General features: G+C 46.4%; 1 protein-coding gene across 1 annotated transcript; it reads right to left on the bottom strand.

Annotated features, from left to right (window-relative positions):
- Window positions 1-488: 488 nt before the first annotated feature.
- On the bottom strand, window positions 489-15,877 carry LOC121456170 (trichohyalin-like). The gene is made up of 12 exons (XM_041664043.1): window positions 15,726-15,877; window positions 14,908-15,033; window positions 14,550-14,675; window positions 13,328-13,453; window positions 11,647-11,784; window positions 9,363-9,488; window positions 8,155-8,283; window positions 7,187-7,321; window positions 4,852-4,968; window positions 4,039-4,170; window positions 1,634-1,702; window positions 489-696 (listed from the first exon to the last, which is right to left on the bottom strand). Exons 1-12 carry the CDS (start codon window positions 15,834-15,836, stop codon window positions 634-636), a joined length of 1,398 nt encoding a protein of 465 aa, XP_041519977.1. The 5' UTR covers window positions 15,837-15,877; the 3' UTR covers window positions 489-633.
- Window positions 15,878-16,299: the final 422 nt, after the last annotated feature.

Here is a 16,299-nt window from a genome sequence, read left to right as displayed (position 1 = left end):
TAACCTGAGCCACCTCTCTAGTCCTTCCCCCTTTAAAAAGAAACCAAACCTAGCCCGGCGATGGTGGTGCACGCCTTTAATCCCAGCACTCGGGAGGCAGAGGCAGGCAGATCTGTGAGCTCGAGACCAGCCTGGTCTACAAGAGTTAGTTCCAGGACAGGCTCCAAAGCCAGAGAAACCCTGTATCGAAAAACCAAAAATAAGGTAGGCCATGGTGTAACATGCCTTTAATCCCAGCACTTAGGAGGCAGGTGGATGTCTGAGTTTGAAGTCAGCTTGGTCTGCAGAGTAAGTTCTAGGAAAGCCATGGCTGTTATGCAGAGAAATTGTCTTGGAGGGGAGGGGGAATGAAAAAACAGAACCGATATCTTTAAAAAGAATTTATTTTGATTAAAGAGATTAATGATCGTCTCATTTATTGTCTATGCAGTGTTCTGCCTTCATGTATGGCTGCACTCCTAAGTGACTTACAGACTGGGATCAATGGACCTAATAAAAGGGAAGAACTTAAGGAAGAAGGCAGGGAAGACTGAATGCTGGCAGGAAGTGGATCCCGAGCGATGCTGATAGAAAGCCTTCTCACCTCCACGGGCTACTCCAACCCTGGGCCCAAGGCTCAACTCTTTCTTCTTCCTAGTCTGTGGCATTGTTTGCACTTTCTGGTAGATCAAGGAGAGAAAAGTGGAGGGGGCGCCCCTGTCAACAAAGGGATTAGAATTAGGATTTAAGGCTGAAAAGTAGCCCCCAAAACAGACTGGCTTCAAAGGGAGGGGGGTGGGAGTGGGGTGTGTTGGGGAATGAGGAACCTCTGGGAGGAAGGACAGTGCTGGGGACTTAGCCACATGCTGGAGAGCTTGAGCAGGCACGGTAATGCCGTGGTTTCAGCTGACCTTAAAATTGTGTCAGGTGTAAAGAGGCCCATGAGGCCTGAGGTGCTTGGGTCTGGGTTGGGAGGACTTTCTCTAGAGTTCCCGGTTGTTTCAGCACTCCCCACGTCTGGGTTGTACACATACACAGCTCACAAACACTCCAGCTAATGCTACTATTTGTGGCTTTTTGCCTCCACCTCTACCTGGCTGAGACAGGAAGGGCGAGCTGGCAAACATCCAGTTTTCAAAACCTGACCAACTATGCTGGTGGAGAGAGATGCAGCTCTCGCTAGAGACTGACAGCAGGATCTTCCCTTTTCTTTCCCTCCCTTCAGAAAGCAGATTGCAGGTACCTGTCAGCATCACAAGGCCTCCTTTACAACAAGCTACTTCAGGTAGTTACTACTTAATGAGGCTTTTCATTACCATGACTACTAAGAACGATTTAACATTAATGATAATTGCCAACATCAATAACAAAATTGTCTGTGTCATAATTTCCCTTTGTATGACTTTATGGTTATTAACTTGTTCCTAACCCAAAGATTACTAGTGTTGTGATGCTTAATTTTCAATACTCATTCATCAGCCACATCCACCTCTCTGAAACATCTTAAATGGCAGAAGGCAGATTCTCTGTTCTTTTGGATAAAAAGCAAAGCACCATAGGTGAACACTATCCAAAGATCCTAATGTCTTACTATCCCTTTCCATCTCCTAAAAACAGACACCCGCCCACGTAGCCATGCAGAAAGGGAACATGCCATAGACAGTTTCTTCACTGTCCTCTTCTTTGCTTCTTCAGTCTTCTCTAGCTTGCTCGTCGGTTCCTTCTGCACAGAAAGAGACTTTAGTACCATGCACGGTTGGGCACACACAGTAACCTGAACTCATGAGAAGGGATATTGAGGAAGAGGTAAGTCTTAGTTTTCTAAAGCCATGCTTCTTTGATCTGGGCATGATACAAGGAACATACCTAAACATAAAGGCAATCAATATACAACAAGCCAACAGACAAACTAAACGGAGAGAAACTCCCAGCAATTCTATTGAAATCAGGAAGAAAAGACAAGGTTGTCCACTCTCCACATCTATTCAATAGAGTCCTAGCTAGAGCAATAAGACACCAAAGGGAGATCGAGGGGATACAAATTGGAAAAGAAGTCAAACTCCCACTGTTTGCTGCTGAGTTTACATTAGTGACCCCAAAAATTCTACCAAGGAACTTCTACAACTCATAAAACTTCTACAACTCATAAGCAATGTGCCAGTATCCCTCCAGTACACAGATGATAAAAGGGCTGAGGAAGAATCAACACCCTTCACAATAGCCACAAATAGCATAAAATCTCAGAGTAACCCTAACCAAACAAGTAAAAGACAAGAACTTTAAATCTTTGAAGAAATTGAAGATACCCAGAAAGTGGAAAGATATCCCATGCTCCTGGGTAGGCAGAACATAGTAAAAATGGCAATCTTATCAAAAGCAATCTACAGATTCAATGCAATGCCCATCAAAATCCTAGCAAAAATGGTCAAAGACCTTGAAAAAAAAAACCCAGGATAGCCAAAACAATCCTGTGCAATAAAAGAACTTCTGGAGGCATCACAATCCCTGACTTCAAACTCTACTACAGAGCTACAGTACTGAAAACAGCCTGGTATTGGCATAAGGACAGGAGGACCAATGGAACTAAACGCCACGGAACCACACTCAAGAGTTAAAATGGCTCCAGATCGATCAAAGACCTCAACATAAAGCCAGCCACACTGAACCTTATAGAAGAGAAAGTGGGAAGTACACTTGACCGCATTGGCACAGGGAACCACTTCCTAAATATAAACCCAGTAGCACAGATACTGAGAGAAACAAATTGTTAAGAAATTTATTGACACCAAAAGACCACATAATAAAATGGAGTACAGACCTAAACAGAAATCTCAGAGAGGAATCTATATGGCTGAAAGACACTTAAGAAAATTTTCAACATCCTTAGTCAGAGAAATGCAAATCAAAACAACTCAGATTACCTCTTACACCTGTAAGAATGGTCAAGATCAAAAACACTGATGACAACTTATGCTGGAGAGGTTGTGGGGAAAAGGGAACACTTCTGCCATTGCTGGTGGGAATGCAAGCTGGTACAACCCCTTTGTATGTCAACCTTCCTCCAGACCCAATAATACCAATTTTGAGCATATATCCACAGGGTCATGTGCTCAACTATGTTCATAGCAGTTCATAGCCAGAACCTGGAAACAACCTAAATGCCCCTCAATTGAAGAATGGACAAGAAAAATGTGGTAGTTTTTGGAGGGAGGCCGCTTGCTTGTCCCAAGCCACCCAGCCACAAAATACCACTAAGACAACAGTATTTGCAATAATGTTTGGTCAATAGCTTAAGCATATTTCTGGCTAAATTCATATCCTAAACTAACCCATCTCTATTTTGGATATTGCCACATGGCCGTGGTTTACCACCTAAACTTCCCAGCTTCTGTCTCTGGCTGCTCCATGGCTTTTTCCTGACTCTGCCCTTCTCTCCCAGCATACAACCTAGCTTTCCGCCTGTTCCTGTTCTTCCTGCCATACGCTCAAAGCAGTTCTTTATTCATTAACCAATAAAAGCAACACATAGAAGGACCTCCCACACCAGGCAGTGGTGGTGCACACATTTAATCCCAGTATTTGGAAGCAGACACAGAAGGGTGAGTTCAAGGCCAGCCTAGTCCAGAGCTAGTTCCAGGAAAGGCTCCAAAGCTACCCTGTCTTAAAAGCAAAAAATAAAAACAAAAAACAAAAAACACAACCCAAAAGCATAACAAAACCCCAAAACACTGACATGAAATTTGAAGGCATTGGATGGAACTATATAATATTGTATATAATAGTATATTATAATAGAGTGAGATACCCAGAAACAAAGACAGTACGCATACACTCATAAGTCAATTATTAGGTGTAATAGTCAATAATTAGGTGCCAGGAGAACCTCGCAGTCATGGTTCATGCCTTTAATTTCAGCACTTGGGAGGCAGAACCAGGTGAATCTCTGTGTACAAGGACAGCCTGGTCTAGAGTGAGTCCAGGACAGCCAGGACTCAGTGGGTCAGAGACACCGCATCCTCATGTACATGCTCCAAGTTCACCTCTGGCTAGCATCTGTACCTGCTCACTCTGCAGCTCTGCCTGCGTGTCTTCATCGGAGTTCGGCTTAGGGAGGCTGGCGCACCTATATTTCAGCTGTTGGTTTTCTCGGAGAACCTTCTCAATGCGTTGCTTCATCTCTTGCACCTTTTTCTGCAAAACAGAGAACAGCCGCTCTATTCCACCTCTTCCTTCCACAGGAGCTTCCCACCAGCTGGAAAGGTGAGCAGCTGAGTGATTCCCAACCCTGGAGAGGACCTGGCACACTGCTTTCAGTGGATAAAAGCCAAGTTAGGGCCGGGCGGTGGTGGCGCACGCCTTTAATCCCAGCACTTGGGAGGCAGAGGCAGGTGGATCTCTGTGAGTTGTGAGCTCTGTGAGACCAGCTTGGTCTACAGAGCTAGTTCCAGGGATAGGCTCCAAAGCCACAGAGAAACCCTGTCTCAAAAAACCAAAAAAACAAACAAAACAAAAAAGCCAAGTTAGTTGTTATTATCGTACATTTAATCCCAGCACTTGGGAGGCAGAAGCAGCCTGAAATCCAGTTGCCATCCAGGCGACCAGGACAGTTACACTGGGAAGCCCTGTCTTAAAAACTAGTAGCCACCATTGAAAACAATTTAGAAAGGCACAGAATTTAAGACAATGTAAAAGATGAATCAGGTGATGTGAGATTGCCCTCTGTATGCCGTGACTATGTTTTGCTAGCACTGGTTAATATAAAGAATCTCTTTGGCCAATGGCAAAATAAGTAGACTGGAAAACGAAACTGAACGCAGAGAGAAAAAAGGCAGAGTCAGGGAGACATCCTGTAGCTGCCATCTTGTAGTCTACCTGTTCTACAGTTAAACGCTGGAGGAGCTCGCCAATTTTACTTCGTTGATGTTGCGTGGTGTCTGACGTCGCTTGGTTTTTCACAATGAGCTCCTTGTTCTGTTGAGCAAGTTCGGCCTAAAACAGTGAATTTTACAGTAAGATATAAAGGAAAACTACCCAACAAAAATGTTACAATCTCTGTAAAGGAAGACCGTCCTAGCAATTCCCCACTGCAAAGAACCTTCAGTGACCCTGCTCACCAGCTCTACCCTAGAGCCTAAGAATCTAGTCTCTTCTTTTAAACAAAGGCTCCTCTTTCTTCCTAAACATAGAGCTGTTCTGCTTTATATTCTAGGCTCACTGATGCTCTGCAGTGCCTCCAATGCCTCCTTCAGGCCAGAAGAGGGCAGATCTCAATACAGATGGTTGTGAGCCACAACGTGGTGGCTGGGAATTGAACTCAGGACCTATTGGGGAGCCATCTCTTCAGCCCCAAAGCAGATTATTTTTAAGGACAAGTTTTAGCATGTTAAGCATTGTAGTCGTTTCGTAAGAAAGGTCCTTCTCGGACTCAGGCATCTGAACACTTGGTCCCTAGCTGGTGGTGCCATTTATGGTTATGGAAAGGTGCAGACGTGCTGGAGATCGTACATCACTGGGTGCCTTGGCCACTTCCAGCTCTCATTGAAATTCTGGCTTGCTGAAGAAGACGCCTGGCTTCTTAGCTTCCTGCTTCTGCCACCATTCCTGCAGCTTGCTGCCTCCCCAAAATGATGGACTCATCCCTCGGGACTGTAGGTCAAACTGAACCCCCTCTTCCTTATGCTGCCTAGGACATGAGGCTGCGTCATAGCAACAGGACAGCGATGCCTCTGCTGGCACCTTTAACTCAGTAACTACTTTAAAATACAGAGCAGAGAATGGTATATCCAAGGGGACTGACTTCACACTAAAATTTAAAAAATTTTAAATCAAATTTTAGATTCCAACCTGTTAGTTTCTCTCACTCCTCTCATTCCCTCCCTCCATGCTCCCTAGGCCCCCAGGAAGAAAGGGTACTTTTACCCAATGCTGTACAGCCAAGGCTTGCAGGTTCTTTCCTTAAAATCCCCTTACCCTGAAGCCTTGGCCAATCTTCCCCACCCGCTGAGGCGGTGTGTTGGATTACCAGCTCTGTGGTGGTCTTGTTTGGGGGGTTCCATGACGCAGCCACAACAGTACCTCTGAGCCACATCCCCAGCCCAGATATATTTCAGGACCCCTTCTATGTGCCATAGGGCACACACAACCATTTACTACATGGGATAGTGGTAGTTTGAATGTAACTGGCATCCATAAGGTTGTAGGGAGTATCAGTTATATAGATGGTGTGGTACTGTTACGGAGGAAATGTGTCACGTTGGGGCTGGCTTTGAGGTCCCCTATGCTCAGGCTCTGGCTCTGGTTCAGTTCACTTCCTATTATTCTGCAGATCAAGGATGTAGGTAGGATTCCCACTTACTTCTCCAGCACCATGTCCACCTGTACACCACGTCACACATATGATAATGCACAAAATCTCTAAAAATGCAGCCCCCACAATTAAAGATCATGGGGCCTCTTTACAGCAAGAGAGCTAAGAAATATAGTAATTAAAAAACGTGTTATTTATTGGCATAAAAAGACAGGTGGATCAATGTAATCAAATCAACTAACCCATCTCTATTCTGTATATAGAAACTTGGCTGTGGTTTACCAGATAAAAGTTCCCAGCTTCTTTCTGTCTCTGGCTGCTCCGTGGCTTTTCCTGACTGCCCTTCTCTCCCAGCATACAGCCTAGCTTTCCCCGCCTACTTCTGTTCTTCCTGCCATAGGCTCAAGGCAGTTCTTGATTCATTAATCAATAAAAGCAACATATAGACAGAAAGACCTCCCACACCAGGCGGTGGTGGTGCACACCTTTGATCCCGTTCTCGGGAGGCAGACACAGAAGGATCACTGTGTATACAATAGCTAGTTATAGAAAAGGCTCCAAAGCTAATAAACTGTCTTGAAATAACAAAAAAACCAAACCAAAAAGCATAACAAAAAACAAAAACACTGGCATGAAATTTGAAGGTAATGGATGGAACTATAAAAGAGTGAGGTACGTAGATCCAGAAACACAAGGCGGTACCCACTCACTCGTAAATCAATATTAGGTGTGATGTAAAGAACTGCCTGGTGATGGCGGTTGAAGCCTTTAATCTCAGGAGGCAGAATCAGGTAAATCTCTGTGTACAAGGCCAGCCTGGTCTAGAGTGAGTTCCAGGACAGCCAGGACTCACGGGGTCAGAGACACTGCTCCAAGTTCACATCTGGCCAGCATCAGTACCTGCTCTGCCTGCCCCCTCCGTAGCTCTGCCTGCGTGTCTGACTTCTGCTGACGGAGGAGGGCGCACATCTCCTTCAGGTGCTGGTTTTCTCCGAGAAGCTTCTTAATGCGCTGCCCCATCTCTTCCTCCTTTCCCTGCAAGAGACACCACAGCGTCTCTATTCCTGCCCTTCCTACCACAGGAGCTTCCGAGGGACTGGCATTCACTGGAGTGGCCTGGGAACATGCCAGCCAGAGCAGCTATGCAGTGAGTCAGAATGCGCAACATTGGCATGCCTGCCAGTGCAATCATGGAATTAGGTCTGCCTTTGCCAGCAGAGAAAAATAGACTTAGGCCACAATTTATGAGGAAGAGACAGGCAGGTCTCTAAGTTTACGGACATCCATTTTAGGGCAGAAGGCCTGTCTCAAAAGGTGTGGCAATATCCATGCTACACAGACCACAGAGGTCTATGGAACAAGGAAGGCCGAAGCAGGAATGCATGGATTCGTATGGAAAGGGAAGACGAAGATCTCCGGGGTGGACTGTAGCTGGGTAGGCGTGGGAACAGAGGGGATCAGGTTAGGTGGGGTGAATGGAGGGGTACAGTACTGGGAGATAACTGGAATGGGGGGCCCATTTCAGTTAAGGGTAGAAACCCCAGGTAAAACTCTAGCGAGAGTGGATGCATAGCCTGACCTGGCTCTCTCCTGTGACACTGCTGTGGAATATCCTTTACACTGCATCACGATGCGGCACCGTGATAGGTTTAAAAAAACCTAAGTGGTCAATAGCGAGTCAGGGGCTACAGACAGGACTACTGGACAGAGCTCTGGGAAGGGGGCTTCTCCAACCAGACCCAGAGGGAGCAAGACATGCTGGAGAGATCACAGCCCTGTGCCCACATGCAGATAAACAGAAATGGGTTAATTTAAGTTGTAGAGCCAGAGAGACATGCTCCAAGTACACTTCTGGTCAGCAGCTGTACCTTCTCCTGTAGCTCTGCCTGTTTGTCTGAGTTTGGTTTCGGCCCCTGCAATACAGCGCAATTGTCTTTGAGCTTCTGGTTTTCTCGGAGAAGCTTCTTAGTGCGTTGCTTCATCTCTTCCACCTTTGCCTGCAAGAGACACCACAGCTGCTCTATTCCAGTCCTTCCTTCCACAGGAGCTTCCCACAAGCAGAGAAGGTGAGCAGCGGAGTGACTGGCACTCCTTGGAGTTAAGGAGGACTGCCCACTCTAAGGCTCTAGCAAGAGTGGATGTGTAGCCTGAACTGCTATCTCCTGTAACCAGGCAGGACTTCCAGTGGGAGAGGCTGGAACACTGCTGTGGAATATTTCCTTACACTGTGAGAAGATGTGGCAATGTGATTGGTTTAATGAAAAGCTAAGACAAAAGCGAGGCAGGAGATGTGGGCAGGACTACTGGACAAAGAGGGAGGGCTGAAATGAATTGAAGTCTTAGCCAGAGGGACACGCTAAACAATGACACTGAGATTTGATTAATTATGAAAAGCACGGCCTATAGCTTAGGCTTATTCCTAACTAGCCTTTATTTTATTTATTTACTCAATTTATTATGTATACAGTGTTCGGCCTACATGTATGCCTGCACACCCTAAGGCACCCTATCCCACAGATGGCTGATACCCAAACTACATAGTCATGAGACTCAGATCTGTGACCTCTCCTCCAGCGGGTCTTGTTCCCTCTGTTAAGTGACTCCCTCTCTTCTTCCCAACTCTGGAGAGCAGCACATTGAAACATTTTTAGAAGGCATCAGATGTAAAAGCCAATAATTCAGGTGATGTTGGATCCCCCTTTGTATGCTGTGAATGTTTTTTAATTTTTTTTTATCTTAATCATAGTTCAATAAAGAATCTGTTTTGCCTTATTGCAGGGCAAAATATAGGCAGATGGGAAAACTAAATGCAGGGAGAAAGAAGGTGGAGTCAAAGAGAACCCTTGTAGCTGGCAAAGACAACCGAGCCCCTCAGTTAGCCACAGGCCTGTGGAGATACACAGATTGACATCAATAAATTTAAGATATAAGAGCTAGGTAGGAATACGCCGAAGTCATAGGCTAAGCAGTATTAATTTAATAGTTTCAATCTCTGATTAAATCAGTAGTGAAACCAACAGAAAATAGCACCGGGTCAGACACCGCATCGAAGTTCACCTCTGGCCAGCATCTGTACCTGCTCCCTCTGCAGCTCTGCCTGCACATCTGACTTCTGCTGGCGGAGGCTCGCGCAGTTCTCCTTCAGCTCCTGGTTTTCTCTGAGAAGCTTCCCAGTGCGCTGCTCCATCTCTTCCTCCTTTTCCTGCAAGAGAGACTACAGCTCCTCTATTTGAACCCTTCCTTCCAGCAGAAGCTTCTCACCAGCTGGGAAGGTGGGCAGCTGAGTGACTGGCACTCACTGGAGAGGCCCTGGCACATGCCAGCCAGAGCAGCTATGCAGTGACGCAGAAGGCACAACATTGGCATGCCTGCCAGTGCAATCACAGACTCAAGTCTGCCTTTGCCAGCAGAGAAAGACAGACTTCAGGCCACAAGTTCTGAGGAAGAGACAGGCGGGTCTCTAAGATGTAGACATTGGGTCTACAGAGAGTTCTAGGACAAAAGTACTGTCTCAAAAAGGGGGGTGGTGAGGGCTGGAGAGATGGCTCAGAGGTTGAGAGCACTGACCATTCCATTTCTGAGTTCCATTCCCAGCAACCACATGGTGGCTCACAACCATCTGTAATGAGATCTGGTGCCCTTCTCTGGTCTGTAGACAAAACACTGTATACATAATAAATCTTTCAAGGGTGGTGATAACCACGTTACAACGCAGACTAGAGAGGCTATGTAACAAGGAAGGCTCAAGTGGGAATGCATGGATCTGTATGGAAAGGGAAGACAAAGACCTCAAGAGTGGACCTTAGCTGGGTAGACGTAGGAACAGAGGGTAATCAGGTTAGGTGGGGTGAATGGAGGGGTACAGTACTGTAAGAGAAAACTGAAATGGGGGGGCACATTTCAGGGTCAGGTAGACACCCCAGCTAATACTCTAGTGAGAGGGGATGCATAGCCTGACCTGGCTCTCTCCTGTGAGCAGGTGAGACTCGCAGTGGGGGCTGGGACACTGCTGTGGAATGTCCTTTACACCTTTACACGTGACTCGGTGATAGGTTTAATAAAAACCTAAGTGGTCAATAGCGAGTCAGGGGCTACAGACAGGGCTGATGGACAGAGGGCTCTGGGAGGATAAAAGGGGGTGTCTCAAACCAGACACCTAGAAAGCAACACATGCTGGAGGAGAGATCACAGCCCTGCGTCCACATGCAGATAAACAGCATAAGTTGTAGGGCCAGAAGGATAAGCCTATATAGTACAACTTCCATATGAAGAAAAGGTTTTTGTCCTGCCCGTCATTTCCCAAATAAAGACAGAGACTCTTTCTTCATTATGAAAGCTTGTCCTATAGATTAGGCGGGTTTCTAATTTGCTTTTTTTTGAGAGATATTATGTATGCAATTTCTTGCCATCATGCATGTACGGCTGCATGCCAGAAGAGGGCGCCAGATGTCACTACAAATGGTTGAGAGCCACCATGTAGGTGCTGGGGACTGGAACTCGTGGCCTCTGGAAGAGCAGACAGTGATCTGAACCTCCTCAGCCATTTCTCCAGTCATCACCCACCTTGCTCACGTAATTTATATGAACACATTTCTATTCATCTGCTTGTTGTCCTGTGACTCGTGGCTTTGACCTCTCCACCAGATCTTGTTCCCTGTGGTACTGACTCCCTTTCTCGTCTTCCCAAAACTCTCAATGGCAACCTCATCAAAACATTTAAAAAGACACAAAATTGTTTAAGATACAATGTAAAAGGCAATTATAAATCGGGTGATGTTGGATCTCCCTTTGTATGCGCTCTGCATTTTTTTAAACCATTGTTATACAAAAATGGTCTGTTTTTCCCTATGACAGGGCAGAATGTAGGTAGGAGGGAAAACTAAACTGAATTTCTAAACTAAAACTAAACAACTGGCAGGGCGGTGGTGGCGCATGCCTTTAATCCCAGCACTTGGGAGGCAGAAGCAGGTGGATCTCTGTGAGTTCGAGACCAGCCTGGTCTACAGAGCTAGATCCAGGACAGGCTCCAAAACCACAGAGAAACCCTGTCTCGAAAAACCAAAAAAAAATAAATAAAACTAAACAACTGAGAAAGACACTGGAGACAGGAGACGTGTAGCTGCCAAAGACACCGTAGTGTGGCGATACAAGGATTACTATAAATCGAGAAATCTGAGAAACAAGAGCTGGGGTAGGAATATGCCTAAGTCATTGTTCAGGCAGTGTTATAATTAATAGTTTCTTTGTAATTATTCGGGCCTGGGCAGTCAGGAAACAAAAGCACAATCTCTGATTATAGTCAAACAGCACCCAAACTGGGTCAGACACCACAATCCACATCTACATGACTATACCCTTACCCGCATCTGTACCTGCTTCCTCTTTAACACTTCCTGCCTGCATAAGCTCAGCTTCTGCCAGCTGGTGCAATTCTCCCTCAGCTCCTGGTTTTCTCGGAGAAGCTTCTCCATGTGCTGCTCCACATCCTGTACTTTTCGCTGCAAGAGAATCACAGAAATAAGTTTGTCTTTGCCAGGAAATACTTCCAGTGGGAGGGGCTGGGACACTGCTGTGGAATATTCCCTTACACTGTGATAAGATGTGGCAATGTGATTGGTTTAAAGAGTTTAAAGAGCCAATATCGAGGCAGGAGATATAGGCAGGACTACTGGACAGAGAGTACTGAGATGATGAAACGTCTTAATTTAGAGAAGTCAGAGGGACACAACAATGGCAAAGACCGAGTTTTGTAATTAATATGTGAACTGGAAGCCCAAAGGAAAATTCGTCCATGTATGAGGCCCAAAGTGGGGTGCAATATGAAGAAAGTCTTTCTCTGCCGCGCTAGTCAACAGCTAAACAATGACACTGAGACTTCTTACTAATTATGAAAAGCACAGGCTATAGCTTAGGCTTATTTCTAACTAGCCTTTACTTATTTACTTAATTATGTGTACAGAATTCTGCCTGCATGTATGCCTGCACACCATAAGGCACCAGAACCCACAGATGGCTGATACCCAAACTGTAGTTGCTGGGAATTGCGATCAGGACTCTGGAGGAGCAGCCAGTGCTCTATCTAATCCTCAGCCATTTCTCCAGTCTCCCCACAACTAGCTCATACCTTAAATCAAGGTATTCATCTACAGGTTGCCATGTGACTCATGGCTCTGACCTCTCCTCCAGCGGGTCTTTTTCCCCTGGTAGTGACTCCCTCTCTCTTCTTCCCTGAACTCTGAAGAGCAAGCAGCCACATTGAAACATTTTTAAAAGGCTAATGTAAAAGCCAATCAGGAGATGTTTACTCTTTCTTTGGATGCTATGGTTTTTTGTAATGTTTTAATTTTAACCATTGTTGGAGAGATGGCTCAGAGGTTAAGAGCACTGGCTGCTCTTCCAGAGGTCCTGAGTTCAAATACCAGCAACCACATAGTGGCTCACAACCATCTGTAATGAGATCTGGTGCCCTCTTCTGGCCTGCAGGCATACATGGAGGCTGAACACTGTGTATATAATAAATAAATCTTTAAGCCGGGCGGTGGTGTCACACGCCTTTAATCCCAGCACTCGAGAGGCAGAGGCAGGTGGATCTCTGTGAGTTCGAGGCCAGCCTGGTCTAGAAGAGCAAGTGCCAGGACAGGCTCCAAAGCTACAGAGAAACCCTGTCTCGAAAAAAAAAAAGAAGAATTTTAACCATTGTTCTATAATACAAGGAAGCTGTTTTCACCTATCGTGGGGCAGAATACAGGCAGATGGGAAAGCAGGGAGAAAGAAGGGAGTCAGAACTCTTGTGGCTGCCAAAGACACCTGAGCCATGTGCTTGTGGAGGTGCAGATTGATTGATAGACATCAATAAATTTAAGATATAAGAACTAGGTAGGAATACGCCGAAGTCATAGGCTAAACCAGTGTTATATTAATACTTTCATTGTGATTATTCTGACCTGAGCAGTCAGGAAACAGACACCATCACCGATTATAATCAGTAGTGGAGCCCCGGGACACCACATCCTCATGTTCACTTCTGATCAGCATCTGTACCTGTTCCCTCTGCAGCTCTGCCTGCACATCTGACTTCTGCTGGAAGAGACTTGCGTAGTTCTCCTTCAGCTCCTGGTTTTCTCTGAGAAGCTTCCCAGTGCGCTGCTCCATCTCTTCCTCCTTTTCCTGCAAGAGAGACTACAGCTCCTCTATTTGAACCCTTCCTTCCAGCAGAAGCTTCTCACTAGCTGGGAAGGTGGGCAGCTGAGTGACTGGCACTCACTGGAGAGGCCCTGGCACACGCTGGCCAGAGCAGCAATGCAGTGGGATAGAAGACACAAAACATTGGCATGCCTGCCAGTGCAATCACAGACTCAAGTCTGCCTTTGCCAGCAAAGAAAGACAAACCTTATGCCACAAGTTCTGAGAAAGAGATAGGCAGATCTCTACAGGATTTAGACATTGGGTCTACAGAGATTTCTAGGACAGACGTACTGTCACAAAAATAAAAAATAAAAAAGTTGGCGATATCCATGATAAAACAAACTAGAAGGCTTGAGCGGGAATGCATGGATCTGTATGGAAAGGGGAGACAAATATCTCCAGGGTGGACAGTAGCTGGGTAGGCATGGGAACATGGCGGATCAGGTTAGGTGGAGGGGTACAGTAATGAGCGATAACTGGAATGGGGGACACATTTCAGGGTTAGGTAGACACCCCAGCTAAGACTCTAGCGATCGTCTAGGACAAGCCTATAGTACAACTTCCATGAAGAAAAGGTTTTGTCCTGCCCGTCATTTCCCAAATAAAGACAGAGACTCTTTATTATGAAAGCTTGTCCTGAAAGAAGAATGTTTTTTTGAAAGAGATTTATCATGTATGCAATTTCTTGCCATCATGCATGTGCACCTGCCAGCCAGAAGAGGGCGCAGACATCACTATAGATGGTTGAGAGCCACCATGTGGGTGCTAGGAACTGAAACTCAGCCTCTGGAAGAGCAGCCACTGATCTTAACCTCTTGAGCCATTTCTCAAGCCATCACCCACCTGGCTCATGTAATTTAACTCATTTCTATTCATTTACACGATGCCATGTGAGTCTTGGCTTTGATATAATTCCCTCCCCATCCCCTGCAGATCTTGTTCCCTGTTGTTGGCTGGTGACCCCCTCTGCCTTTCTTCTTCCCAAAGCAGATAAAACAAAGGCAAATACGAAATAAAACTGGTTCAGGGCCAGGGCAATTCTCTCATGGCCAAGTTCACCTCCGGCCAGCATCTGTACCTGCTCCCTCTCCAGCCCTGCCTTCGCGTCTGACTTCTGCTGGCGGAGGCTGGCGCAGTTCTCCTTCAGCTCCTGGTTTTCTCGGAGAAGCTCCTCAGTGCGCTGCTCCATCTCTTCTACCTTTCCCTGCAAGAGAATCAAATAATGAAGTCTGTCTTTGCCAGGAGAGAAAGACAATCAAACTGCTCTTCCAGAGAGGTCCTGAGTTCAATTCCCAGTAACCACATGGTGGTCCTTTCTCTGATTACAAGCAATCTCCGATTACAATCAGGAGTGAAGCCAACGGAATTTAGCACCGGCTCAGACACCGCATCCTCAGGTACGTGATCCCAAGTTCACCTCTGGCCAGCATCTGTACCTGCTCCCTCTGCAGCTCTGCCTGCACATCTATGTTCTGCTGATGGAGGCTGGCGCAGTTCTCCTTCAGCTCCTGGTTTTCTCGGAGAAGCTCCTCAGTGCGCTGCTCCATCTCTCCCACCTTTTCCTGCAAGAGACACCACAGCTCCTTCATCACAGCCCTTCCTTCCACAGGAGCTTCCCACCTGTTGGGAAGGTGAGCAGCCGAGTGACTGGCACTCCCAGGTGGCCCTGTTTTTTCTTTCTTTTAACCATTGTTCAATAAGAAAGCTATTTTGCCCTATGGCAGGGCAGAATCTAAGTAGGTAGGAAAACTAAACTGAATGAAGGGAGAAAGAAGGTGGGGTCAGGCAAAAGCCTCATAGTTGCCAAAGCTGCCAGAGCCTTCCTTTCTCAGTAAGCCACAGACTTGTATATTTATAAGAGCTAAGTAGAGCCGGGCGGTGGTGGCGCACACCTTTAATCCCAGCACTCGGGAGGCAGAGGCAGGCGGATCTCTGTGAGTTCCAGGCTGTGAGACCAGCCTGGTCTACAAGAGCTAGTTCCAGGACAGGAACCAAAAGCTACGTAGAAACCCTGTCTCGAAAAATCAAAAAATAAATAAAAAAAAAAAGAGCTAAGTAGGAATTCACCTAAGTCACTGGGCAACTGCAAAGTTATCTTACTATAGTTTGTGATTATTCGGGGATGGGCAGTCAGGAAACCAAGGTCCAGTGTCTGATTATATTCAGCAGTTTAGCCAATAGAAAACAGCACCGGGTCAGACACTGCAGTCCTCATGTACACGATCCCAAGTTCACCTCTGGCCAGCATCTGTACCTGTTCCATCTGCAGCTCTGCCACCAAGACTGAGTTTTGCTGAAAGAGGACGAAGCAGTGGTCTGCCAACCGCCGGTTTTCTCGGCTAAGCAACTCAGTGCGCTGCCCCATGTCTTCCACCTTTTCCTGTAAGAGAAATCACAGCGTCTGTATTCCAGCCCTTCCTTCCAGCAGGAGCTTCCCACCAGCTGGGAAGGTGAGCAACTGAGTGACTAGCACTCACTGGTGCCAGAGCAGCTATCCAGTGAGTCAGAAGGCGCGAAATATTGGCGTGTGTGCGTTCTAGTGCAATCACAGAACTAAGTCTGCCTCTGTCAGGAAAGAAAGAAACAAACTCTAGGCCACAGGTAATATGGAAGAGCCAGGCAGGGCAGGTCTCTCTAAGTTCGCAGACATCCAGTCTACAGAAGTCACGTGACAAAAAAAGGGGTGGCAATAACCATGCCACAACTTAGAGGCTATGTGACAAGGAAGGCTCAAGCGGAATGCATGGATCTGTATGGAAAGGGAAGACAGATCTCCAGGGTGGACTGTAGCTGGGTAGGGGTGAGAACAGGGGCGATCAGGTTAGGTG

Source organism: Microtus oregoni, unplaced genomic scaffold (genome assembly GCF_018167655.1).
Source record: "Microtus oregoni isolate MIOR12 unplaced genomic scaffold, Mior012 000015F_ref0000493, whole genome shotgun sequence".
NCBI classification, from domain to species: domain Eukaryota; kingdom Metazoa; phylum Chordata; class Mammalia; order Rodentia; family Cricetidae; genus Microtus; species Microtus oregoni.
Note: the sequence above shows the minus strand (reverse complement) of the source record. Positions and strands in the feature narration are given on the sequence as shown.